The sequence below is a fragment of the Schistocerca americana genome, chromosome 8 (genome assembly GCF_021461395.2).
Source record: "Schistocerca americana isolate TAMUIC-IGC-003095 chromosome 8, iqSchAmer2.1, whole genome shotgun sequence".
Lineage (NCBI taxonomy): Eukaryota > Metazoa > Arthropoda > Insecta > Orthoptera > Acrididae > Schistocerca > Schistocerca americana.
Window position 1 is genome coordinate 406,626,628 of NC_060126.1, and position 27,233 is coordinate 406,653,860.

General features: G+C 41.6%; 1 protein-coding gene across 1 annotated transcript in view; it reads right to left on the reverse strand.

The window, feature by feature from the left end:
• The window catches only part of LOC124545394 (required for meiotic nuclear division protein 1 homolog), a 91,290-nt gene that overhangs the window by 33,720 nt on the left and 30,337 nt on the right, over positions 1-27,233 (reverse strand). The window contains exon 3 of the mRNA XM_047124310.1: positions 25,636-25,852. Coding sequence (XP_046980266.1) covers positions 25,636-25,852 — 217 coding nt within the window. The remainder of the gene's footprint in view (positions 1-25,635; positions 25,853-27,233) is intronic.

Here is a 27,233-nt window from a genome sequence, read left to right on the forward strand (position 1 = left end):
ACATAGGGTCCTTTGTTGGTTTTTAGTTATTCCAAATAAACCTGTCATAAAAACATTTGAAGTGCTTTATTCAATATCTACAAGCACAATTTTCACCTTTGAATAAATGTCTGAAAATAACTGTTGTGCATTAACTTTTAAACGGCGGGTAAAAGTACTTTATGATTTACATACTAGAAATGAAGTGAAATTTTGCTTAAGTACTGAAGTAGATGTTTTCAGAAAAAAAATGAACAATTTTAATATTCATACTCTCTTTGTGGTAATAAGTAAGGTGAAAGTGAACAAATAAATTTTTCTAAAAGGCCAAACTTGTCATTCATTAATACTGAGGTTTTGCAAGATTAAATTTTTAGTAAAGTAAAGATAAAATACTAAACAATGGAAAGTCCAGGATGGAATGTAACTATTACGAAAAGGAAAGTTGCTACTCACCATATAGCATAGATGCTGAGTCATGATAGGAACAACAAAAAGACTGTCACAAATAAAGACCCCCCCCCCTCCACACACACACACACACACACACACACACACACACACACAGTCTCAGCCAACCAAAACCACACTGCGAGCAAAAGCATCAGTGCATGATGGGAGTGGCGACTGGGTCGGGATAAGGAAGAGGCTGGGGTGGGGAGGGGGAGGGATAGTATGGTGGGGGTGACGGACAGTGAAGTACTGCAGGTTAGATGAAGGGCAGGGGAGAGGTGGGGATGGAGGGAGTGGAGGGGGAGAGGTGGGGATGGAGGGAGTGGAGGGGGAGGGGAGTAGCAGAAAAGGGTAGAAACGAAAAGACTGGATGTGATGGTGGAATGATGGTTGTGGCCAGGAGGGTTACAGGAACGTAGGATGTATAGCAGGGAAAGTTCCCATCTGTGCAATTCAGAAAAGCTGGTGTTGGTGGGAAGGATACATATGGCATAGGCTGTGAAGCAGTCACTGAAATGAAGGACATCATGTTTGGCAGGTTTGACTGAACTGGAGTAGGAGGTGGTGGGAGGATGTATGGGACAGGTCTTGCATTTAGGTCTGTTACAGGGGTATGAAGCATGAGGTAAGGGGCTGGGAGCACGGGTTGTGCACGGGTGGACGAGTATATTGTGTAGGTTTGGTGGACGACAGAATACCACTATGGGAAGGATGGGAAGGACAGTGGGCAGGACCTCCTACTTCAGTCCTGTCACTAACATCACCTGTCCCATCAAAGGCAGGGCTACCTGTGAAACCAGTCATGTGATGTACAAGCTAAACTGCAACCACTGTGCTCCATTCTATGTGGGCATGACAACCAACAAGCTGTCTGTCCACATGAATCAACAAATGGTGGCCAAGAAACAAGTGGATCATCCTGTTGCTGGCAAGACATCCTTCATTTCAATGACTGCTTCACAGCCTATGCCATATGGATCCTTCTCATGAACATCAGCTTTTCTGAATTGCACAGGTGGGAACTTTCCCTGCAATATGGCCTACATTCCCGTAACCCTCTTGGCCTCAACCTTTGTTAGTCACTGTCATCACCATCCAGCCCCTTCGCTGTTCTCATTCCAGCACTAAGGCGACATTCCACCAAAACACCCAGTCTTTTTACTTCTCTCCTTTTCTGCTACTTCCCCCTCCCCCAACTCTCCAGTGCTCTCCATCTAACCTGCAGCACTTCACTGTCCGCTACCCCCACCATACTATCCCTCCCGACCCCAGCCTCCTCCTTACCCCCACCTAGTAGCCACTCCCATCATGCTTTGGTGCTGCTGCTCGCAGTGTTGTCTCAGTTCCCGGAGACTGCAGTCGTGTATGTGAGTTGTGTGCGTGCGTGCGTGTGTGTGTGTGTGTGTGTGTGTGAGAGAGAGAGAGAGAGAGAGAGAGAGAGAGAGAGAGAGAGAGAGAGAGAGAGAGAGAGAGAGAGAGCAGGCGCGCGCGCGCGCGCGCGCCATCTACTGTTGACGAAAGCCTCAATGGCCGAAAGCTTTATTTGTGACAGTCTTTTTGTTGTTCCTATCACGATTCAGCATCTCCACTATAAGGTGATTAGCAACTTTCCTTTTCATAATATTGAAAGATCAAATACTTTCAGATATAAATGAAATTCAGTAAAAGTACGAAGAGTTATAAAAAGAAAATTGCTTATGTGGCTCAGTAACAATCAAACAAGGTTGCATAAAAATACTGAATGACAATATAGAGTGACCACACCCTACCTTTGGCTTTTGGAATTAATTTGTTCAGAGAAAGGATCAAGTCTCTTAATAAATTTAAATGTGTGTATTACATTATTACAATATTTAAGTATTTAATTAGTTGGTTATGCAAAATGCAAACATGAAAGTCCCCCTGGGCCAAACTTTTTAGCACATAGTGATGTTTAAAAATGTGTGGCCTTTCTAATCAGAACTATATATGTATATGAATTTAATGGCTAAAAGATTCCTCTCTCTTCCTCAGAACCATATCCTGTGAAGTTATATTTATTTGTGAAATTATGTTAGGGAACAGCAGTAAAGTAGGCCAGATCTACTTCTTCTGCTTTACTGAAACTTAACCGTTCTTTGCCTAGACAGGCTGGCGACCACAAATCCGCCAGACGAACCACATAATGAACTTGCTACAGAAAGGTCCTAGATTCAGTATTGTTCTATTTTTACTGTGTGCCATTCTAACAGTTATAAAACTCTTAGGAAAAGGATCTAATAGACTGATTTCCATACTGATTAGTCATCACAGTTAAATCCTGTAAAAAGGATAATATTATACGACAGTTGCAGAAAGTAGGCACGTTTATAACGTATATACTATATGAACAATTCCCCATGTAATAGTGTAATATGTGGCTTTTCCCATGACAGGGCTATTTGTTCTGTGTATAGTACCCATACACTGCAGCATCATCAGCAAACAGACCCAGACTGCTGCGCACCCTGTCCGTCAGATCATTTTTTTATATACAGAGGATAAAAGTGGTCCTATCACACTCTCCTTTGACGATGTGACTTCAGCTGTGTGCATGCTGGGTCCCACACTCTACTAGCGTGAAGCCACTGTCTCTGTTGATCAGGCCACACACACACACGTCTTAATAGCCTCCATTACAAGACAGTACCAAAATGACAAGGTCTATCTCGGCACTCTGTTTCCTTATATTTCATTGAGTCCCCTGTAGCCAAGCAATGTTCTGGAATTGAAGATTTCATTTGTTGCTTAAATTCGGCGTGTATCCCATGCTCCTTGCACTTTTCTTCAACTGTCTGCACAGCAGTCTGCCCGATGTATGTCTTACCACGTTTGCACGGAATATGGTAGACACGTGTTTTATAGTGCCCCCAAGCCAAAACGTGCAAGATTAGTGCCCAGCATTCAGTGATCATTTCCTTCTGCCACTCCATCTGACATTGCATGCAGCCAGCTAGTGGGGGGAGGAACAGAGAGCGGGGTGTCATGTAGAGAAGGTGCTCATTCTACACGCATCACCTGAACCTGACAGCGAGGTGTGCTGTCAGAGTAGTGTGATACGTAAATGACTGCACCCAGCTGGACACTCAATAGCAACATAAACAGTTGATCCACCGGGAAAGCCTAAGATCACACAATATGTGAATTATTTGCAATAAACATTTATTGGATGTAGATGAGAATAATTTAGTTCCAATAATCCTAAGGGACTCTTCTTTTTCTTTTTGGTAAACTGATCACTTAGGATCAAGCTACAACTTGATTTCGTCACCTTCATCCATAGTTTCCTCAGTTTCCAATACACTTCATATGGTCACTCTGCTGTTGCTTGTGTTCCTCCATCCATTTTTTCCAGTTTTTGTGGTTCTTCTTTCAACTTGAAACACTTTCAAACTTCATATTCTGTTTCAAAATATAGCCTATTCTAACACACAGATTCTTTAATCCATGTTGTCGAGCTTTTCTTGTTCCAATCGTTTGGATAGTCTAGTTTTAACCATTCTTTACAGGCATTCAACAAATACCAGCCCCCTTTTCCTCGTGGTCTCTGGAGTCCTCTCCATATTCAGGTAGACTTATTCTTTGTGATTAAGTTGCCAGCCAGTCACACTTAGAACTGCATGCAAGATTTTTCAGAGGAATCTCCTTTCCAGCATCTCAAACTTTCCTAGCTTGTAATACACCAAGAGGAATTCCCTGGTGTACACATCTTCCCTTTTGACCACAATATTATGAAGTCTTAGTTTGGCAGCCAGGAGATGTACCTTTTGTTGCAGAAGTTATTAGTCAGACCATTAGCTATTTTTGAGATTTGATCACCTACCGCAGTGTTTTCTAGTCCATTTTCTTGTATGGTCTCACTGAAGTACATAAATTTGTTTACCATCACATTCTAGCCTGTCTCTATAAGCCACATGGCTAAGCTTCCTTCAAATTTCTGGGTCTGTCTGTCCATTGTTTGTTCACTTCTGAGATGGTCTTGTTCTAGTGGAGGCACTCGCCTCACAGCGGCAGCTAGATTTCTAAGAGGTGGCTGTGAGACAGTGCGATCGGTCGTACAGCTGATGGAGCAATCAACGCAAGCCACTCTGGTGGAGTGCCTCTGGCAGGACGAAAGTGGTAGTGTAGGTTAGGATGCAACCACCAGAACAGACAAGAGGTGGCCTCATCTTTTTTCAGAACAAGAAATCGACAGGTGTTGCATTTGGTTGAAGTGGATCATCATCCACCATGGTTTTATTCCACTGCTTAGTGACCTCCTTTAACTTCGGTTATTTGGTGGAGTGGCTGTGTTGCTGTGATCCTGGACACAAATTTTGATTCTAGTTACAAAATCTGACTGATGGCTTAGCTGTTTGTTTAAGTGAATCCCTGAAAGAATGAAATTGGATAGTCGCCTTGATGGCGAACATTTAAGCATCTTTCACCTCGATTGTTTATTTAGTGATGCAACAGTTAAGGTAAATTATTGTTACTTATACATTTGGCATTTTGAGGCCACAGTTCACTATGGAGGTGCACTGTTCCCAGGAGCTCAACTTGTTAAAGAAAGAGCAGATCCCCTACTAAGCTATCATCCGCTCTGAAGTTGCGTGGAAAGTGTTACGGATCTCGTTGCACAGATGAGGGCGGTGTTGGATGAGCCTCATGTTGACACCATGGAAACTGTTGGTGAGGCACTGCCACATTATACCACTGCATTGGCCCTTTTAGGGCAGAATACTGATTTTCTTGATGACACTACTCCTGCTTGTAAGCAACTTGCTCATCTCCAGGCACATCTACTGCATTGGGAAAATCAGGTTAGTGATCTTGGCCATCTCAAGCCTGATGCAGACCAAGTGTATGTTATTCAAGAACTGCAGGGTCAGGTTGCCAAATTGCTAGGTGTTATAAATCAGCTTGCTTTAGAAGATGTAGCAAGTTCAGGTAGGAACCAGGTTTCTGACACCAAGTTGGTTTGAATAATCCTGGTTAGGTGATTACTTCAACCCAAGTGTTTTGCTATGAGTAATTTTAGGAAACTACCACACCTTATGGGAATTTTATTGAGGGAAATTGATAAATTGTCCGTTGAGTCTGTGAGTGACATCAAGGTGGTTTCATGGCTGTCTGTTAAATTTGATCATCATACAGGGGCACTGAATTTTCCTCACGATCAGGTTCTTCAGTTATTGTACCCATCAACTAGTGGGACATTGAGTCGTGTATTTGCTGATATTTTGTGCGAGGGAAAGGGATCGAAGGGATTACAACACCAGGTGATCAGATTCAAAATGTCAGAGTTACACTGTACACATTACTGGGGAGGGAGGGGGGCAATCAAGTAATGAGCCCTTTAGTAAACATATTGAGTGGATTCAAATCACTGTTTTGGCCACAGAGTTGCAAGTTCCTGAGGGTCAAATTGTCGACAACATACTGAAACGGATGAGGCCTGAGGATCTATCTTGCACCGCCTTGCTAGTAAACCTCCCACCTCTGATCAATTAAGTGCTTTGGTTTTTAGCATAGAGGGACTTAGTTACACTGATAATCAGTGGGTTCAATCATCTTTTGGCGGTCTGGGAGCTAGTGGCTGTTCGGTGCAACCTAAATTTGACAGTCCCCTGTGACAATGATCTGAAGTATGTTTTTGCTGCTGACAGGTGGGACATTTTTGCTTTTGAGTGTCCATTTCAGCAGAAACGGGAGGTAGACAGTTGACAGTGTTGGAAGTCATGAAAGAAGTTTATACATCTCTTTTCTAAGCAATGACATCAAATTGGGGACGTATTGGGTGAGCCCTTACCCTTTGTGTGTGCTCAACTGAATCGTGAACCAGTTTGCACTCTTGATGCTTATGGAAGCTCAGTATCGCTGCTGGACTATCACTGGTACCTGGAGTATTGATCTTTATGTAAGTTTGCTCCCGTACAAACTTCTTCTCTAAAGTGTTGATCTGTCAGCGGCCATCGGCTGATTTTAGTCAGTAAGTTTGCATTTAGTTTGAGTATTGTGAAGTTTTCCTGGCCTGTTAAGTTATTAGTGGTTAAAACTTTGTCCGTTAATTTGATCCTACGCTGTGATTTTATATTCTGTACAGGGTTAATACTGGATGGTCAACAATGTGCTATTTATTTTAAATTTTGTCCTGGGGAGCGAATCTGTTTATGCTCATGTAATATCTCATTGCCGGCATGTTCCATTTTGCCTGCTGCTCAGTGTTAAAAACTGAATCACTTGGAGCCACAACAAAGAGAACAACTGATTACAGGTTGGTGAACAAAATGGTTATCTAGGCATCTGTGCATTTACTTGATATTCATCATTGTTTCACATGGCTCTATGGAGCAAAGTATTTCACAGTGTTGGATTTGAGCTAAGCCTAATAGCAAATTTCACTGTCAGAGTTTCCAAGCACATTACTGCCTTCTGCACCGATTGGAATCTCTCTGAATTTAGGAGAGTTCCATCTGGTCTTCTTTATCTAGGTTACTGGATCGGGTGCTCGGCAACTTAAAATTCAGTTGTGTATACAACTATTTGAATGACGATGATTTCTACAGTTCCATGTTTGAGGAACACTTGTGGCATTTGGAACCAGTGTTAGAAAAGTTTAGGGAGGCAGGTTTGACGGCGAAACCTTCTAAGGTCACCTTGGCATGCCAGCAGCTTTTCTTTCTAGGCTATTTAGTCTCTGCTGAAGGGGTTAGGACAAATCAGGAGCATATGAAGGATCTGCGAAAACTCCCCACTCCTGTTAGCAAAAAGGGGGTCATCAGATTCACTGGGATGGCCAACTGTTTCTACAAATATGTGCGTAACTTTGCACAACTGGCCGCCCTCTTAATGAATTACGCAGAAAAGGAGTTAATTTCCGTTGGGACCAAACTCACCAGTCATCCTTCTAAGTTATTAAACAAGCTCTTAGTAGCCCACCCATCTTGGCTATCCCAAACTTTGGGCAGCCCTTTGTGGTTCAAACTGACACCTCTACTTGTGTAATAGTGGCAGTCCTCCTCCAAGAGCAGGAAAAGGAACAAAGACCGGTGGCCTATGCATCTAAAAGGTTATCTTCCATAGAACTTAAGTATTCTGTCTATGAATGGGAGGTGTTAGCGGAGCCTTTTGCTTTAGAAAAGTTTAGGTTCTACCTTGAGCACTGCGAATCCTTGCTTGAAACTGATAATCAAGATCTCAGTTGGGTGTTGGCATGCCCACGTAAGACGGGTCGTATAGCTCGCTGGGCCATCCAAATTTCAGCTTTCCAAGTCAAAGTAAAGCATATCCGTGGCACTGACAACCTGGTGGCTGATGCCTTGAGGTTGGGGTTCAGCAGTCGGAGAAGTACTCAGGTCCGGAGGATTGTGTAAGCAGGATACTATCCTAAGTCCCAGAATGTTTTTGGGTACCTCAGGCGAAGACAGGACAGTGATCCCAGGATTAAGGTCATTATGAATAAGGTATTGAATGGGGATCAGGTGGCTAGTCATTTCGTGCATAAAGGCCTGGTTTGCTGTCGTGGGTTGGACCCAGGTGGTTTCTGGATCTGTCTGCATAGTCAGCTTGTCCAGCCTACGTTCCAATACTTTCATCGTACGGTGGTTGGAGGGCATCTAGGTATCCACAAAACTATCACTAATGTTAAACACCATGTGTCTTGCCCTTTCTTATACAAAGATGTGCGGCTGATGTTGATTGAGCGTGAAATCTGCAAAAGAACCAAATCAAATTCTAGCTCTGGTAAAGATCTTCTACAATTCACTAGGGAAAATTATCCCACATACAAGTTGTTCATCAATTATACTGGTCCTTTTCCCTGCTTTTGTGGTAGTAACCAGTATGTACTCATGGTTGTGACGGTTCTCATGCTTCTGTTGGTTAATACCTAGTCATGGGGTTACGGCTCTTACTACTATTCAACATCTCTCAGGGATAATTTCCATCTTTGGCCTGCCGAGGTGTTTGGTCAGCAGTAATGACCCAACTTTTAAATAAAAGGGCTGAACAAGAGTTGTCATGTCACAACTACCACCTATCATCCTCAACCATCTTTTGCAGAGTGTGTTAACTGAAACTTGTAAGGGTCCCTTATTGCTTTCCATAGTAATCGCAGAGTATATGGGAACACTCCATGTGGTGGCTTAATTTTGCCTTTAATATAGCCCAATGTGAGTCACTGAAATTTGCTCCTGCTTCTCGTGTTGGGCTATAAAATTAGTTCATCTCTGGCCAACTTTTTGTCAGTTAACGATTTGCTCCCCAAGCATAATGACGCTGAGATTCTGCAGAAGAATTGGAGAAGGCACACTGAAATATTCTGGGGGCCCAGCAGAGGATGGCTGATTGTTATAACTGCTGGCTGATCATTATAACCAGGGGTGTAGAGGATTTATGGACAAGTTAGGTGATTAGGTTTTTATGCAGAACATCAATGTTAATCAGGAAGTGGGGAAGTAAGTTAGTACACTGGTTTTTGGGTCCCTTTGAGATCGTCCAAGTACTTGATCTGGTCAACTTGTTTGTGTGCAGTCTTAAATCATGTATGCCGTACAGGGTTCATGTCTCTCAGGTTACGGAAAACTAACCTCCTCCCTCAACTCTCGACACGTCAGAAAGGGGAGGAGGTTTCTGTGGGTTTGGTGGAGGGAGTCCGAGCCGTGCAGCTCAGCTTCCTTCGAATTTTTGGCATCTGTCTGTCCTTTGTTTGATTCTGAGATGTACTTGTTCTGGTGGAGGTGATCACCGCACAGCGGCAGCTTGATTTCAGCAATGTTGGCTGCCAGAGATCAGCAGTACAGCCAATGGAATGATTGATACAGTGCAGTCAGGTGGAGTGGCTCTGGGTGGATGGAATTGGAAGCTTGAGTTAGGATCTGACCATCAGAATGGACGAGAGGAGGCCCCATCATTTTCCAGAACACGAGGCCCCCAAGTGTTGCATCCGGATTAAGTGGATCATCATCCACCCTGGTCGTTTTTCTACTGCTTAGTGACCTCCTTTAACTTCCGTTATTTGATGGACTGGACCTTCTTTAACTTCTGTTATTTGGTGGACTGGATGTGTTGCTGTGATCCTGGACACAAATTTTGATTCTAGTTACAAACTCTGACTAATGACTTAGCTATTTGTTTAAGTGAATTAGTGAAGGAATGAGCCTTGGTGGCAGTTGTTTCATATTTATTCAATCAATCTGAAGGCTCACCTGGTGTTCTATTCTAGATACTTCCTGACATCTTTGGGGTAATAGGTGTGTGTAACTAATCCCACCTTTGAACTATGTAAGTTGCTGACTTCTCCGGAGTTGAGCTAATTTGCGCGGTTGTTTGATTTAACCTTTGCATCTGTCAGCCACCTCTTGAGTTGTTCTGTGTCTCCGTAACATTTCTCTTGTGTTTTGGTTCAATACGAACAAGTGGGTCTTGGTTTCTGCCCTCTGGTGTTTGAGCCCCTGGTAGCTCAGTGCTTCCATATTGACTGTGGGTTCACAAAGGCACTGTGCTATTTTGCACCGACCTATATTCTCCAAAACTGATTCTGGACAAGTGGTATGGACCCAACCATTAACACATGCTTTAGTGTGTTCTAGTTTTGTCGGTGTGGGAGGGCCATGCCTTGCAGAAGACAGCGTCGGTATGGCACGGTGGGATGCCTGGACCCGCAACAACTGAGAGATAATGGCTCTGCAAAAGACTCACAAAATCAAGAGTTATGTAAGGCAATTATGCATAATTGAAAGCTTGCCTTGAAGGTGTATCTTGGGGGTGTCTCTCAAATGGTGTTTTTTACTTAAATTGTTGATACCTTAAGAATTTTCCTAGAACTACTGAGATTTTAAAATTTTAAAACAATTACACATAATTGGCAGCTTTTGCCTTGAAAGTATATGTTGGGGATGTCTCTTAAATTGTTAATACCTTTCATTTACGAATCGGGTAATTGTGAACCTTTCTTAAGCACTTGGGTTGGTCTGTAGTTTATGCTATGCGTTTCTTTTATTTATACTATACTTCTTAAAACACTGGCAATGTTCTCTTGTTGAAAATTTAGGCCATGTTTAAATAAGGTGTATAAACTAAAGGGTGAAAGATGTTTTCCCTGAACCTTGCCTAACCGTTCAATGTTCCCCTGGCCTGGTTTCTAAAACTGTTACTGCGTTTTGTTTGGCCATCCACTCTATTTCAAGGAACTTTGGTCCATATTTGTGATTCACATCAATCTGGTCTTTGCAACTGATAGATCCTTAGCCCCATTCTGCTGGGAACCCTTTCTAGGTGGTTGACCAGGATGTTCACTTACTCTGGACTATCCAAGGATATCATATCACGAAGTTCAATGCAACTGACTCTAATTCCTTCTGATTTTTTCCCCTCAGATGGTCATGCTCATTTCTTATTTTCAAGTTCTGATTTCCAAATTTTTACAATGTTTTCTAAAACACAGCTGGATAATAGTGGTGACAGTCCATCACCTTGTTTCACACCTGTCTTGATTTTGTAGGGCTGGGGCAGTTCCCCCATGAACTTCACCTTGAACGTCGTGCCTGTAAAAGGCTATTTTATTACGTTCACCCATTAGGGATTTGGGTTTGACCCCAAATTCCCTAATAATCCCATTCAGTCTCTCTCTGCTCACTGAGTCAAAAAACTTTATGAAGTCTATGAAAGACATCACAATTATCCTGGTACTCAAAATATTTTGTGACAGATAAGTGACTTCAAACCAATAATATTATGAAAAAGGTAAATTGCTACTCACCCTATGGGCGAGATGCTAAATTACAGATGGACACAATGAAAATACCGCTATACATCTTAGCTTTCAGACAAATGGCCTTCCAATATAGTAAACATGCACACATTCACAAAAGCACACCTCACACAGCTGAGGTCTGACTGTGGACAGCAACTGTGCTTGATGGGAACTGTGGTGGGGTAAGGAGGAGGCATGGGGTGGGAAGGGATAAAAAGGTTGAGGTGGGGCAAAACTGAAACACTGCTTCTGGGAGTGTGGATGGTAGTGATTGGTCATTTAGAACTTCAGCTCTGCCCATTTCAGTACTTCTGTTGTTAGCGAATCTTCTCCATTGACCATTTTAAAGTTTTTGATGTTTTCCCTAATGTCTTCCTCTGTTGGCATTATGTTATCCGTTGTACAGTGGTGCCAGAAGTTCTAGTTTGGAAGCTGAAAGTGAGTTGTTGAGGTGGTTATGAAAATACGTAGCAGATATCCCACAGTTTTCTTGATTTATTTATTTATTTATTTGTAAATTATTTAACTAATGTGAAAAACCAATTATACTGGTCTAAAGATCAGTTCTTTAGGAAATTCATGGGATTTAAAGCACTGGTGTACAACTGATCCCTATGACTTGGAAGTAATACAAGCTAATTGTCTATGTTGTGCATTGACCGTACCAAGAACAGATTGTGAAACTGCAGATGCAGTAGTAGAGCAATTCTACAATGGCAATTATCAAGTTGCTAAACAGAGAAATTGAACCTCTTTACTCCCTTGAAACAGGAAAAGGCAAGGTTCAAAACAGAAAAATCTAGTGTGCAGATGAAAATAGAGGTATAGCGATGAAACATGTGCACAAAATTGGACGTGCACATAATAGAATGGATCTGTCAAATAAGATACAAGTTGGTGTGTTTCGCAAAATCGTAATTGAAAAACAAACCATTACACCAACAGACAAATCTAAATAGACCAACATAAAATATAAAACAGTGCACACAGACTTTAAAAAAGTGCTGAGAATGATATTCTGGTATTTGGCGGTTCTATGCTTAAAAATTGTAGTAGCTACAAGTTACACAATCTATGTCTGCCCAGAGATAAGAACTCCCTGACTAAACAATCACTTGAAAAATGCTCTAGAATCAAAACAAAGCTGACAGATAGTGTTAGTTATAATGCTAAACCATAGTTTTTTTACCACATCAGGGCAAATTCACTTTAAAGCTGCAGTGAAGAAATTAACATTGAAACAAGAAACTTTATCCAAAAATCAGCACAGCCTTTTATATGCTCATGAATACCAATGAACCATTTACCTGAAGGAATGGTCACTGCCATACTATGGCCAAGAGCAGACTTGATTCCCCAGTGGCAGGAGATGCTGCTGAGCACGACATGTTGAACTTCAGTGGCTGCCCATCCCAGCTGGATCCTCCCCCATTTTATAACAGCTATTCTCGATTATATACATGAGAACACCTTCCTCAACCCTGCTGTCCTTCTGGCCTCAATCTCTGCTAGCCACTATCCTACATGTATCTACATTCCTGTCCCCAAGCCACCCACCTTTCTGATTCTACAATCACCCCCTCAACTCTGAAGTCTTTTTCTTCCTCTGCTGTGTTGCCCCCCCCCCCCCCCCACCCCCCACCCCGAAGTACATCCCTATAAGTCACTGTGCATCACAAGCAAATCCCCCTGCCTGTGCAACAGTGGGCTCACCTGTGCTTCATTCCTATGCAGTGGGCTTTCTGCATTTTTCTTCCAGCCACCAAGAAATCTTCTCTCTTAAGCCTCCCCTTCATTTCCCACCTCCAGTCTCCCCTCACCCCCTCCACTTCATACGACTCATCACCTCAGTCTAGCTGCAGCGCCAGTACAATGTAGTCAGCCATATCGATGCAGCAACACAGATGCTCGTGTGTGTATGTACAGGGTGTAAATAAAGTCCGAGAACACTTTCAATTATATATAGCACAAGAACCAAACATTGTACAGATATCAGACATATATCATTTTGAAAAAAACCCTGGAAGTGGTCTTTTTTTTCTTTTCTTTTCTTTCTTCACGTATACTGCCACAGTGTAGTTTGGTAATTTGTTGATAGCACTAGTTGTAAACACAGAGATGCCACATCGATGGATCGGTCATGCTACAGAAGGTGACAGCTGTTTCATGAAATGGCCTCCTCGATCACCAGATCTCTCTCTGTGTGGCTTTTTTCTGTGGAGACACATTAAAGATTTGGTGGGAAGTGACTGCCACAGTCAGACGATGCCATGCTGGGATGGCTGTGGCAGGAATTCGATTACTGTATTGGCGTCTGCCAGGTCACTTATGGTTTGCACATCGAATGTTTGTAAAAAAAACTTTCACAGTTTCTCTTCAAAATGAAATATGTATGACATGTGTACAATGTTTAGTTCTTGTGCAATAAATAGCTGGAAGTGTTCCCGGACTTTATGTACACCCTGTATATTGATACCTGTGGAAGAAGGATGTGTCCAAATGTTTAGCAATACTCTCCATCCTTGTTTACGTGTGTATTACATACTCAATGGCTAAACCATATGGCATGATGTTATCTTTACTCCTATCATTATTTATATTTCACCAATTACTTTCCAGCACCATATCTCTGTATAAGGTAACAAGTATGCTATTTTGTGCTTGCTCCAGTAACCAGTTTCTTGTCCTGGAGGTTCAATTTTTAATGAGATTACCTAAACTGGAGATGTGAGACTTGTCCTGCAAATATATTGAACACAGTGTTCAAATAGCTTATGGGAATCCAGCCAGTTGATATCATCGACAACTACCTATATTCAACCAGGTGCGCACCCTGTCCTTTTCAAGGCACAGCTACAGCAAGAAGTTAACTTGCCTGCCAAGAATTAGTCACACTTAAATAAGCTAATTTGATACCCTTGCATCTGAGACAGTGAGTGGATCAATTTAACTTAAAATGAACCTTTTCAATCACAGCAAAAAGCATTTTGATTTTTGATGTGTTGGTCAATTAGAAGAAGGCCAATTAAATTTTTTAATTTATTAGAAAGCTTACAATCTAGGGGATTATTTAAGACCAAAATCAGGTTCCCAGCAGGTTGGAGAAATGTTGATATAAGCATTTTTCCACATCATCACTGTTTTTCTGAAATCGAAAATTGATATACATTAATATTTTTTACAAATTTTCTTTGTAACTTTACTGCTTCAGTAATGGGATATCTGTTAACTAAATACCTTACTTAACTTCTGAAAAAAATTCCAAATCAAAAGTTTCATAATCACCTGAGTTACAGGCATTTATGTAGATAAGTACTATTTTGCACTGACATTCTTGCACAGCCCACTTATCAGAATATTACTACATTTGAAATTCGATATTAAATAAAAATGTAGTCTGAGACCAAAAAGATTTTGCACAAGTTCCTATGTTGTAAGTATAAACAAATGTGCAAAGTTGTGTAAAAATCTGAGATACAGGGTTACAAATTCTTGAATTATTGTGCGTTTTGATGCAGAATTTAAGAAAAAATCCATCTCTATTTATAATGTTATTTGCTTATTTAATTTCAACTGCTTCCTTAATAACACTATCCCATGAGCTGGAAGTTCATTCCAGAATCTCTGCGTTGTTACACGCCATAGGATGACCAGTGCCAAGATGAGGCTCTGCAATTACAGATTTGCTCAGCTGTCTTAAGTGTATGTGACATTTATGCTACATACAATGGTCCTCCGCAGTCCTGACAGTCTGACCAATATATGACATGCCATAAATGCAAGGAATACAACAAACACCCACCTAACGCAAATCAAGATCATCCTTTAAGGGGACATTGTATGTGAAATTCCTTGAAATTTGACATTTTCTGTTTTCTACTCCATAATGTACTTTGGACTTTCCTGAACGTTTTGGTATATAATACATTAAAATCAGACAATTGTGAGACCTTCAAGTAATACTTTGAATGATGACGTGTGACTGTCAAATTTCGCGGCTAAGAATATGCTGCCATAGTTGAGCAGTCATATTTTGGGAACTACAGAGTCTAGAAGGCTGTGAATTGTTTTGTTTTGTGCCTACTGCTATGTCTCAGAAGTTGGCATTATGAATAAACAAATCAGTCCTTTGTTTCTGATACTAGTTTTCGTTGAAAGTAGTGTGATTATCGACTATTTTTGTAGTAAGCTAACTTCTACTGCTTTTTATACATAAATAAAATGACTAAGCACAAAAGTAACTTCAAGAAATGCAAATTTGCGGGTAACAGATATGTGAGACCTACATTTTCTTCTGAAGTACTTGAAACCACGTGTGCTAGCAGTGAAGGAAACCATGATAACGTTTCTGAAGTGACCATGCCCCTTAGTGCATCGAAAAGGAAAGTGACTTTATAAACGAGTGACAGTGGTAAAAGTAATGACATCATGGACAACACCATTATTGATCTGCTAATCCTTGCACAAGTTCTTTCTGAAACTGTCTCTTGCTGTCTTTGTGGTGGTGAAGTTAAACTTTGAGGATATTGGAGCTAGAATAGGTGTTGTGCATAAATTAATTATTAAATGTCAGAAGATCAAAAATGGAAAAGCATTTCATACTTCATCAAAGTGTTCAGGTAATGAATTGTATGTAACTAATGTCAGACTGTTCTATGACCTTAGATGCATTGCTAAAGGTCCAAGGGCTGGTAATGTTCTCTGCACTGTGCTGAATTTTCCAAAACCACCTTATAGGTATACAAAATATGTAACAGCAATTGGGGACTCTGTAAATGATGTGACTAAAGAATCAATGGTTGCTGCTACATCAGAAGCTGTTGAACAAAATGAGGGTGACACAGATATCAGCACTGCTGAGGACAGATCTTGGCAAAAGCATGGGTTTAGTTCTAAAAATGGTTTTACATCTGCAATAAATATTGACACTGGAAAAGTTTTGGATTTTGAAGTTATCAGTAAGTACTGCCAAGGTTGACAGTGAACCAGAAGAACAGATTACTTCCTAAACAGCAGTGTATAAAAAATTATGATGGCACAAGTGGAGGAACGGAGGCAAAAGGAGCAGTCAGAATTTTCCAGCATTCGCAGGAGGAGAGAGGTGTCAGATATGTGAATTACTTAGGTGATGGAGACAGCAAGGCTTTCATTGCAATACAAAACAGTAAGACATATGATGTTCCTACACAAAACTTGAGTGTGTAGGACATGTCAAGAAAAGGATGGGAACATGGCTGCGTAACCTAAAAACCAAACTGGTGAACACAATACTGTCTGGTGGCAAGACAATAAAATGTGCTGGAAGACTAACAGACAAAGTAATTGATGACTTACAGGAATACTATGGGAAGGCCATTAGAGATAACTGTGACAATTTAGAGAAGATGAAAACAGCTGTGTGGAGCACTTTCTTTCATCGAGTATCAACCAATGGAAAGCCATGTCATGCTTTGTGTCCACTTCCACCGAACACTTGGTGGAAATATAGGCAACCTGAATTTTCTGGCACCCTGCATGAATTTACACACAAACATTCTTTTACTTTGGCAGTAATGGAGGCAATCAAACCTATTTAAAGAGATGGGGCAAATCCTGAGCTACTAAATAAGTGTTTACATGGGAAGACCGAATGTGAAAGGGTCCTTCAATAATGTTGTGTGGTGCCATGTGCCTAAAAATGTATTTGTTGGCCTCATGACTCTAAAGTTGGCAGTGTCTGATGCTGTAATAACTTTTAATGGTGGGAACTATGGCAGACTTCAGGTTCTGGAGAAGTTAGGGGTAAGATCTGGACAGAACACAGCTAAAGGACTGTGTGAACTGGATGAGCTTCATGTACGTGAAGCAGAGTTAGCTGCTCAGCAAATGACAAAAGAAGCAAGAAAGAACAAGGGGAGACAAGCACTGGGCTGTTGCAGCACTGAAGAAGAGACATACTATGGGCCAGGGCAATTCTAGAGCATAAAAGACGCAGAAATGTAAGTCTGTATAAGAATTTGTAATAAAGTTTTAAACCTCAATATCTCTGAACCACATTTTTTTGCAATAAATGACCCATTCTCTAAAAAAGTACAGATGGTAGAGACATGAAATTTTCACAGCATGCGAAGTGTGAGATTCAACAGATATGGAACTAGAATAATTAAAATATCCGGGGTTGTTTTGTTTTATGTTCATTTATTTACAAAATTCTGTCAAGAAATTGAGTGTTTGAGAAAAGAAGAAGAGGGAAGATAACATGTCCCACAATAAAATTTTAGTAATAATTCTAGTTCAGTGTATCTAGAAAGGTGCATTCAATAATTATGGAAAATTGTAAGTAGGTGTCTTAAAATGTTTCCAAGATAATGGGTCACACGATAATTTAACATTGACGGCATAGGACATTCAATGTCCCCTTAAGGAACCTAAAACCTAAAAGAACCCTTATCATAGATATTGGTTGAAAAACACATTTCACATCATATTTCTGCAAAATACGACAAATCCTGTTACAAATGCTTCCTATATAAGGCCAAAGGCGACAGAATTTGGAACCCCCTAGAGAGAGAGAGAGAGAGAGAGAGAGAGAGAGAGAGAGAGAGAGAGAGTTGTATTTCTGCAATTGCACTGCAAACCATGGTTCTAATTCCCTTGAACAACATTTTCTTGCTGCAGCTTTGCCTTGAAAATTACAAGATGTGCACCTGTCAAAATATCGGTGGTTGTCATCAACATCACTTGGCTGCTGCATTCCTGGTTGTTTGAACACTGGATCCTCTGGGAGGAACTCTGGTCTCACATGGTGAACATATTTTAGATTTCTTTCACTTCAGTGTTAGATTTTCCTTAAAATTTCTAGTATCCACCTAACAGTCCCAATAACTAACAGCCCAGAACCTTTCTGTGACTAACCAGGTATTGCAGAAAGAATCTCATTATTGATGACAATAGTTTTTACTGGTGTTCAGACTTCATACTGGCAACACTGATATGTAGTATGAATGCTAGAGTCCACGTTACCATTGTTCTACATATCAAGGCTTTCTGAAAACACTGATGTTGCTACAATGCTGTTCACCTACATCGTAGAGAGTTTTCATTGAATCCTACTACTATCATTTCAAAAAACCAGTGATGGTATTTCTTAGACTGATTAATCAAGTGCTGAGCATCATTGGCAGTCACATGAAGTAAGCAAGGTGGGTCCTTCTCAAGATGTGTGATTGACATATACGAGGGTTATCCAGAAAGTAACAGATGTACTGGTCTATAGTGTTGGTGAGTGGTACTACAGCTGCTATAACATTCCTACACTCAATACACTTCCAGCAGTGGCAACATGTGGCCTGTGTGTCTGCTACTTTGCTTTCTGTGACCTGTTAAAATGTGTACTACAATAGAAAATCCCACCACTTGTGAGGTGTGTCCTGTGATTGGTTTTCTTTTCGCAAGAAACTACAAACCAACTGAAATTTATCACAACCTTTGTGATGTGCATGGAAAAGGAATAAGGATTAAAAGCAGAATGTAGCATTGATGCATTGATGTTAAAAATGACAGTACCAATATTGTCACAGAAGAATCCGAGTAGCACCGTAGTGTAGTGGCTATGATAATAAACTATTGGGTCGTGAGTTCAAAACTCACCTGGACTGTACAATTTTAATTTCTACATTCGGTTCAAGTACATTCTAGAAGTATCCACAAATGTCAAGAGTCATTGTACTGGAATGTTCTGAAGCTGTACATATACTGTATGTGTTCTGGCCGGAGACAGTTCACTCCGCTCTCTTGTATGTGCAAGTGCTGAGTGAAGTTAGTGTTCGTCATTCATTTAATTACACCTCCTTCTACGTGACATTATTCTGGTGGATGCACCAGGTATTGGAACTTGTGATAATGCACATTATCAATGACACAGTGGCTCCCATCAGGCCATGACAAAGCCAACGTTTACTTGGAGAGAAACCCAAGTTTGAGCCATATTCAACAGATCGCAATCTATCAGAGACAGAAGAAGAAGAGGATGTTACGATGACAGCAACTACGTGCCACCACATGAGACATCCTTCCGGGTTCTCTGGTGACGATGGCCTGGATCTCATCAGGTGGCTGAAGGTATATGAGCGCATATCCAAATTTAACAAATGGGATGACGCCGTGTGTTTGGCTAACGTATTTTTTTACTTGAAGGGCACTGCCAAGCAATGGTATGAGAACAACGAGGGGAAGTTCACAAGCTGGGAAGTATTCCAGGTGGAACTGCGCAAGTATTTTGGTGACACACAACGAGAGAATTGCAAGGCTGAAGATAAACTAAAGTGCAAGGCACACTGTTCAGGAGAAACTTCAGCATCCTATATTCAGGACGTCTTAAAACTGTGTAAAATAGTGTATCCTAGAATGAAGGAGGAAGATAAGGTTGCACATCTCATGAAGGGTGTTGATGAGGATATGTATCAAGCCCTAATCCTGAAGGAGGTTTCGACAGCAAACGACTTCATAAAATGGTGCCAGTATATCGAGAAAATTCATCAAAAAAGAATTACACACAAGACGTTTGAACAGCTTCCAAACGTCATATCGATGTCTGTGATGGAGAAAGCAAGTGATTTCACAAGTGTTCTTCATCAGATAGTGAGACAGGAAGTTCAGAAGGCACTTGGATTGCACTACAAGCAAAAAACCAAGACACCTCAAGAGGTCATAAGGGAAGAAGTGGAACGAACATTGAACCCAATCTCTCGTCCTTCATTTCTCTTTAAAACAGTGAAAAATTCGAGACCCAGGTGGAGTTACATTCCTACAATGCTGCATGAGAAACCTGTTTGGGCATCAAAGAAGACTGATGTCTGGAGGACCCAGGATAACCAACCAGTATGTTTCCACTGTGGATGACTGGGACACGTGGTGCGCTATTGTCGAGAAAGGTGGCGGATATTTGATGATGCCCGCTCCAGAAGACAGCAGACCGATCTTAGCCGATGCCAACTCTGGAACAACGAAGATGAACAGGAAGATATGGGTGCAGGACAATGTAGGTCACCATCGCCACAAGCTAACCACTGGAGAGGACACGCCCCAACATGCCAATCAAGGTCTCCATCGCCGTTTAGAAGCTCCAGCCAATCACCTAGCTGCCGCAACCTGGAAAACTAAAGGGTGTGACCTTCCTTGGAGGTGAGGCCGTCGAAGAGAAAAATCCTCTGCCGTTGATCACTACAGAAATGATAGGAAACAACATCAATATCCTCATGGATGGCTGACCAGCCCAAGCTCTTGTGGACTCTAGAGCATCATATTCAGTCATTTTGGAGAAGTACATTGTCAGTTGCAGAAAACTGTATTTGTCGACAACAAAACATCTCCGCTGAAGGTGGCTAATGGGAAATATGTAAAACCTACAGGAAGATGTGTCATTCCTGTGGGTATAAGTGGCCATACACAACCCTTAGAATTCACTGTCTTACAAGAATGTAGTCATGACGTCATTCTCGGATGGGACTTTTTGAAAGCTTCTCAGGCAATTATAGATTGTGGTCGCTCAAAGATTATGCTAGACGAGATGAGATACTGTGGACAGGAAGATACGCATCCGAGTGTGTGGAGACTGTGTGTGCTGGATGAAGTGATCATTCCTGCAGTCAGCACTAGAAAGGTAACTGTCACATGTCATGCCATGCATCAACCCATGGATCTTATAGAGGAATGTAAGAGAAGCATACCACTGAAGAATAACTCGGTTGTCCCAACCTCTGTAGTCTCGTTTAAGAATGGATTTGGTGAATTGTGGATAGTTAACTGTTGCTGAGAACCGCAGACCCTTTCAAGATGCATGTGCGTAGCAAACGCTGAGCCGTTAATTGAAGAACAGCTGAGCATCATACAAACCTCCCATGCCGAGTCCGTGGGCGAAATTAGCGCTACCCCTATGAGATGAGATCTTCTAGCTCCACTATCACCAGATCTCACTAAGGAACAACAGAAGAAACTACCTGCTATTCTTCAAGAGTTCTCTGACTGCTTCAATCCACAGGTGAAGAGCAAATTAGACAAATCGACGGTGAAGCACCGGCTTAGCACTGGAGGCCATCAACCAATAAGCCAGAGAGCATACCATGTGTCAGCAATGTAACATCGAATAATTCGCGACGAGGTGGAGAAAATGATGAAGAATGACATCATTCAGCCTTTGCCAGAGCCCATGGTCATCACCAGTGGTCCTCGTCAGGAAGAAGGATGGCAGTTGGCGCTTTTGTGTTGATTACAGGAAGCTTAATAAGATAACTAAAAAGGATGTTTACCCTCTTCCACGAATTGACGATACACTAGATTGTCTGAAGGGGGCTAAGTTTTCCTCAACCATGGACATGTACTTCGAATACTGGCAAATCGAAGTAGATGAGGCTGATTGTGAGAAAACTGCATTCATCGCACCTGAAGGCCTGTATGAGTTTAAGGTAAATCCGTTTGGTTTGTGTAACACACCAGCAACTTTTGAACAGATGATGGATAATCTTCTAAGGCACCTGAAGTGGACGATGTGTCTTTGTTATTTAGATGGCTTTATAGTGTTCTCAGAGACATTTGATAAACACATAAAAAGACTGAGGGCCATTCTTAATTGTCTCCAACAAGGCAGACTGAAACTTAATCCAAGAAAGTGTCTCTTTTGAGCAAATGAAATCAAAATACTTGGACACCTTGTGTCAAACGAAGGTGTGTGGCCAGACCCAGAAAAGATTAGATCTATAACATAATTTCCTATTCCTAAAAGTATTTGAGATGTGAGAAGCTTCCTCGGATTATGTTCTTATTACTGTCGTTTTATCAGAGACTTTTGTATCAAAGGCAGGCCACTCCAAGAGTTTTTAAACTCTGATGCCAAATTTATCTGGGGTGGTGCTCAACAAGATTTTTTCAATGTGCTGCAAAATGCTCTGACAACTGACACTGTACTTGGTCTGTATGATGTGAGAGCATCTACAGAACTACACACAGATGCCAGCGGGTATGGGATTGGTGCTGTTCTGGTGAAAATTTTGGATGGAAAAGAGAAGGTTATAGCCTATGCTTTTAGGACACTTACAAAAGCCGAGAGAAACTACTCAACTACAGAAAGAGAACGTCTTGCTGTGGTCTGGGCCATGTGCAAGTTTTGACAGTATCTCTATGGAAGGTCATTCACAGTTGTTACAGACCATCATTCACTTTGATGGTTGACAGGTCTTAATGATCCAACAGGACAATTTGCCAGGTGGGCACTAAATCTTCAAGAGTATGACATTACCATAGTTTACAAAAGTGGAAGAAAACGCCAAGATGCCGAATGTCTCTCAAGAAACCCTCTGCAAGACCATCAAGACTTTGATGAAGACAGTGTCTGTCTCGCTTCACTCCAGGATCTCTCTGCTGAGCAGAAGGATGCCAAGGTATCTCAAATTATGCTTGCCTTAAATCAGTCAGAGGATGTGAAAGGACAATTTAAGGTAATTAATGGATTACTTAGCAACAAAAACTTTGATCCATTTGGAAAGAGGTGGCTACGAGTGATTCCTGAACACATGCCCTTAGATGTTCTACACAAATTCGATGACACACCTGAGGCCGGACATTTAGGATTTATTAAGATATACGATAGAATCCACAAGAGATTTTTCTGGCCAGGTTTATTTAGGAGTGTCAATCACTATGTGTCGCACTGTCAAGAGTGCCAGAGGAGAAAGGCAGTTCCTCAGAAACCACCTGGCCGACTCATATCAATTCCACCAGCCAAAACGTCTTTCCAGCGTGTTGGGATTGACCTCCTCGGACGATTTTCAACGTCTGCTAGTGGCAATAGATGGATTATTGTTTGCAATGATTATCTGACACCCTATGCCATTACAAAAGCCATGAAGACAGCTGAAGCATTCGAGGTAGCCAAATTCATTGTGGAAGACATTGTATTAAAACACGGTGCCCCAAGGTCATTAATTACAGATCGAGGGAACGTTTTTCAATTGAACCTTGTGACAGAGATAAACCGTCGGTGCAACATTACTCATCACATGACGACTGCCTACTATCCACAAACTAACAGGCTTACTGAACGCCTTAATAAGACCTTGGCTGACACGCTATCAATGTTTGTCAATGTTGAGCAGAGCAACAGTGATGAGGTGCTACCTTTCGTGACATTTGCCTACAACAGTGCCAAACAAGACACCACAGGATTTACTCCATTTTTCCTGGTGCATGGGTGTGAGGCGAATACGACAATGGACACTGTGTTTCTGTTACATTCTGATGATGTGGATGACGACTAAATCAGCCAGGTGTTAACCATAGCTGAGGAAGCTTGGCAGTTAGCTCGACTCTGCATGCTGCAGGCTCAAGAAAACGATCGCCGAAAGTATGATGCAAGCCACCGCCCTTTTGTCTACCAGCCTGGTGACCTTGTCTGGATCTTCACTCCTGTTCGGAAGGTTGGTCTCTCTGAGATGCTCCTCAGGCACTACTTTGGGTCTTATAAAGTTGTAAGACAGTTGTCTGATGTTACTTATGAAGTTGAAGATTTCAACCCCGACACAAGACGACGAAAGGTCAGAGATACGGTCAACATCCTTCGAATGAAGCCCTATAAGGATCCTGCAACCCAGAGTAAATTCAAAGCTCCAGCAACAGGCAACAAGTGGAAAGGTGATGAAGAGTGTAGCGGCAAAAGAAGTTCTAAGAAAATCACCGCCAGGGCGAGAATCAGTCACCGGGAGTCGGAGTATGCAGGACCAATGACTCGTTTCCAGACTAGGAGGATGTAACACTGAGATGCTGTTCTCTTAAGAAGGGAGCAATGTAGCAGAAGAATCTGAGTAGCATCGTGGTGTAGTGGCTATGATAATAAACTGTTGCATGAAGGGTCATGAGTTCAAAACTCACCTGGACTGTACAATTTTAATTTCTACATTTGCTTCGAGTACATTCTAGAAGTAACCACAATGTCAAGAATCATTGTACTGGAATGTTCTGTAGCTGTATATACACTGTATGTGTTCTGGCTGGAAGCAGTTCGCTCCGCGCGCTTATATGTGCAAGAGCTGAATAAACCTCCATTAAGTGAAGTAATTGTTCGTCATTCATCTAATTACACCTTCTTCTAAGTGACAAAATTAACAATGAGGACCTCAATGGTAGACGTAGCCTTGTGACTGATGAACTGGTGATGAAAATAAACGACAAAAATTATGAACATCGTCGTTTCACAATTATGTAACTTTCAAAAGATTTTCCCCAAATGTTGTAGAATCTGATACATGAAACTGTGGTGGAGAAGTTTGGTTACCACAAATTTTCTGTTAGGTGGATTTCCAAAATCATAAAGAAAAAGCAGACTGACAGCAGTACCGACCTTCCTCGAAGATTACAAGAAAAATGGTAACAAAGTTATTGATTGTACCGTAACTGGGAATGAGACTTGGGTGTAGCATGTCAATTATGAAACAAAAAGATAGTCAATGAACTGGGGACACACAAATTCTCCCAAGACACCAACTGTTTGCAAACCCTGCCAGCAAGAAAGATCATGGCTGCTGCGTTTTGGGACTTGGTGACTCTAAGTGAATGATTCTTGCTGATTTCTTTGAGCATGGCACAACAGCTCAATTAGAGAACTATTGTCAAACACTTACAAAGCTAAGATGGATGATGCAAAACAAGCATCTGGGAACACTTAGCGCAAGTTTGGTTTTTTCACGACAATACACTACCACACATGGCCAATTGTACTCAAGAGCTCCTACGTGGTTTTGGGTGAGAGGTGTTTTCTCATCCACCATACAATCTGGATTTGGTGCCAGTGATGCTTTGATACTGACGGCCAATTGTATGCTTGTATAAACCAGTGGTTGCAATCACAGGTGGCAGATATCTACAGAGACAGTACTGAGAAACTTGTGCCGTGGTATGATAAGTGCCTCAATTTGAATGGTGATTATGTAGCAAAATAGTTTAAGTGAACCTTTAAAATCTATATAATAAAATTTGATTTTTCCATATTTTTTTTTTTTTTTTTTTTTTTTTTTTAATTTTAAAACATCTGTTACTTTCTCGAAAGCCCTCATACATGGTGGAAATTATTGTTACTTAAGGCAGAATATCATATGTCTTTCGAAGGGGTGATGCCTTAGTTCATCCTGTTTTTATATTTAGTAGTTACATATCAATTTTCAATTACATAATTAAACATATCATTGCAGTGATGATAAACATGTGTAATTTAAAATATTTACTTTCTCTTCAATTACTCAACTGAAGGTGACATCAGCTTTTGTCACCTGCATCCCCATCTCTATATTACTTGCTACCCATGTGTATAATACAAAATTAGGTGTTTACGTGATACTGCATGTGCGACAATGGAGACAATAGGGCTAGAGCAACATTCCTATTATTCTTGCAACTATAATTTAGTATTATGACAGACTACATACCCTACATCAATGTAAGTGTATTCCATCAGTTCACTTTCCTGATTAACTAATCTTTCATCATAACTGTTCTCTTCATATGGCTTCACAAATGACAAAACATTTGTGCACTCTAATTCTGAAACATTCCAGAATACAGTTGTGCCTTCACGAAAGAAAAATATATCTCTTGGTTCGCTGCCAACTGTGTATCGAGCAGTAACTTGGAGTACATCAGGCTCTGTAACAACATGAATATTAATGATTACAGATGAATTCTACTTTTCTTTTCATTTTACAGTTTCTCTAAGTGATCTGTAGCATGTAAAAGTAAGAATATGAGTAAATAATTTAAACATGGGTTTTTTAGCAAGAACAAACACAATTTATGGTACATAGTACTTTCTGGAGCCAAAGTAGGATACAATGAAGTACACGTTGCACATAACACTGAACAAATTGAATGAAAAAAAGTAATACAGGTTACTAAATAGGCCAAGCACTGATTGGCAATCACTTGAATAACACTGATTCTATGGTGCCTCACCAGAGCACGGCAGGGGGCCAACCCAGGTGGCCTCTTTAAGCAGGCCTGTGAACTGTGCGGATGCGTGGTCTCTGAAATTGCGCACATTACGAGTGAAGGTACATCATTCCTCCCTTCTAGGGGGTGGGAAAACAACATACATACACATATAAAAACATCAGGCACAGAAAAATGCAGGGTACCAAAAAAATCGAGGGTACTGAGAAAAAGCACTGGTATTGTCAGAAAAAAAAGGAAAATCATTGATCTCACAAGGCACTGAGACTACTAGTCACCGAAAACACCAAAGACAGTGCTGATATCCATTTCATCGCCTGACAATGGTGGCTACTGCAGCATGTGGTGGGCACGCACCCTCTGATTCGTGAAAGACCATAGGGCAGGGCTGGGTACAGCGTCTTCATAGCAATATCCTCGCCGTGGTCAGCAAGCGGTACTGCACGTGTCAGTGTGGACGTCGGAGATGGCTGCCACAGAGAACCCATGAAAGGAGGTGGCAGCAGCTGCAGCTTCAAGTGAAGTGGAGCCTGCATTAGAGGCTGCAGTCAACAACTGGGGACACAAGCAAAGACCACAGAGAGCAAGCCACCAGGCAGCGACCCACACTGTGGCGCGAACCAAACCATCGGTGACACAGGAACAGGCACTGGTGGTGGCGGGGGAGGCAGTGGGTCCTCCGGAACAGACCCCACTGTACGTGACTGCAGCTGGCAGCTGTTCGAAGTGACGGGACATCCGCCCATCAGGAGTGCAGAATACACACAGGCACCTGTCCCCACAAATCTTGATGATGGCTGGAACCCAGTTTGGGCAGCGGCCGAAATCACGAGCCCAGACAGGTGCAGCCAGTTGGAACCGTCACTGAGCTGGCAACGCCGGTGTCGGATCCAGCAGGTGAAGGAGAGTCAGTGGTTGGCATCCATGTTGCAGTTCCACCAGACTCCTGTCGTCCACCAGAGTGAAATGGTACGAACTCAAAAAACGGTCTAAACCAATTTCACATCACATTTGGATACATACTTATGCATCTGAGTTTTAAATGACTGAACCAAACTTTCGGCTTCACCATTAGATT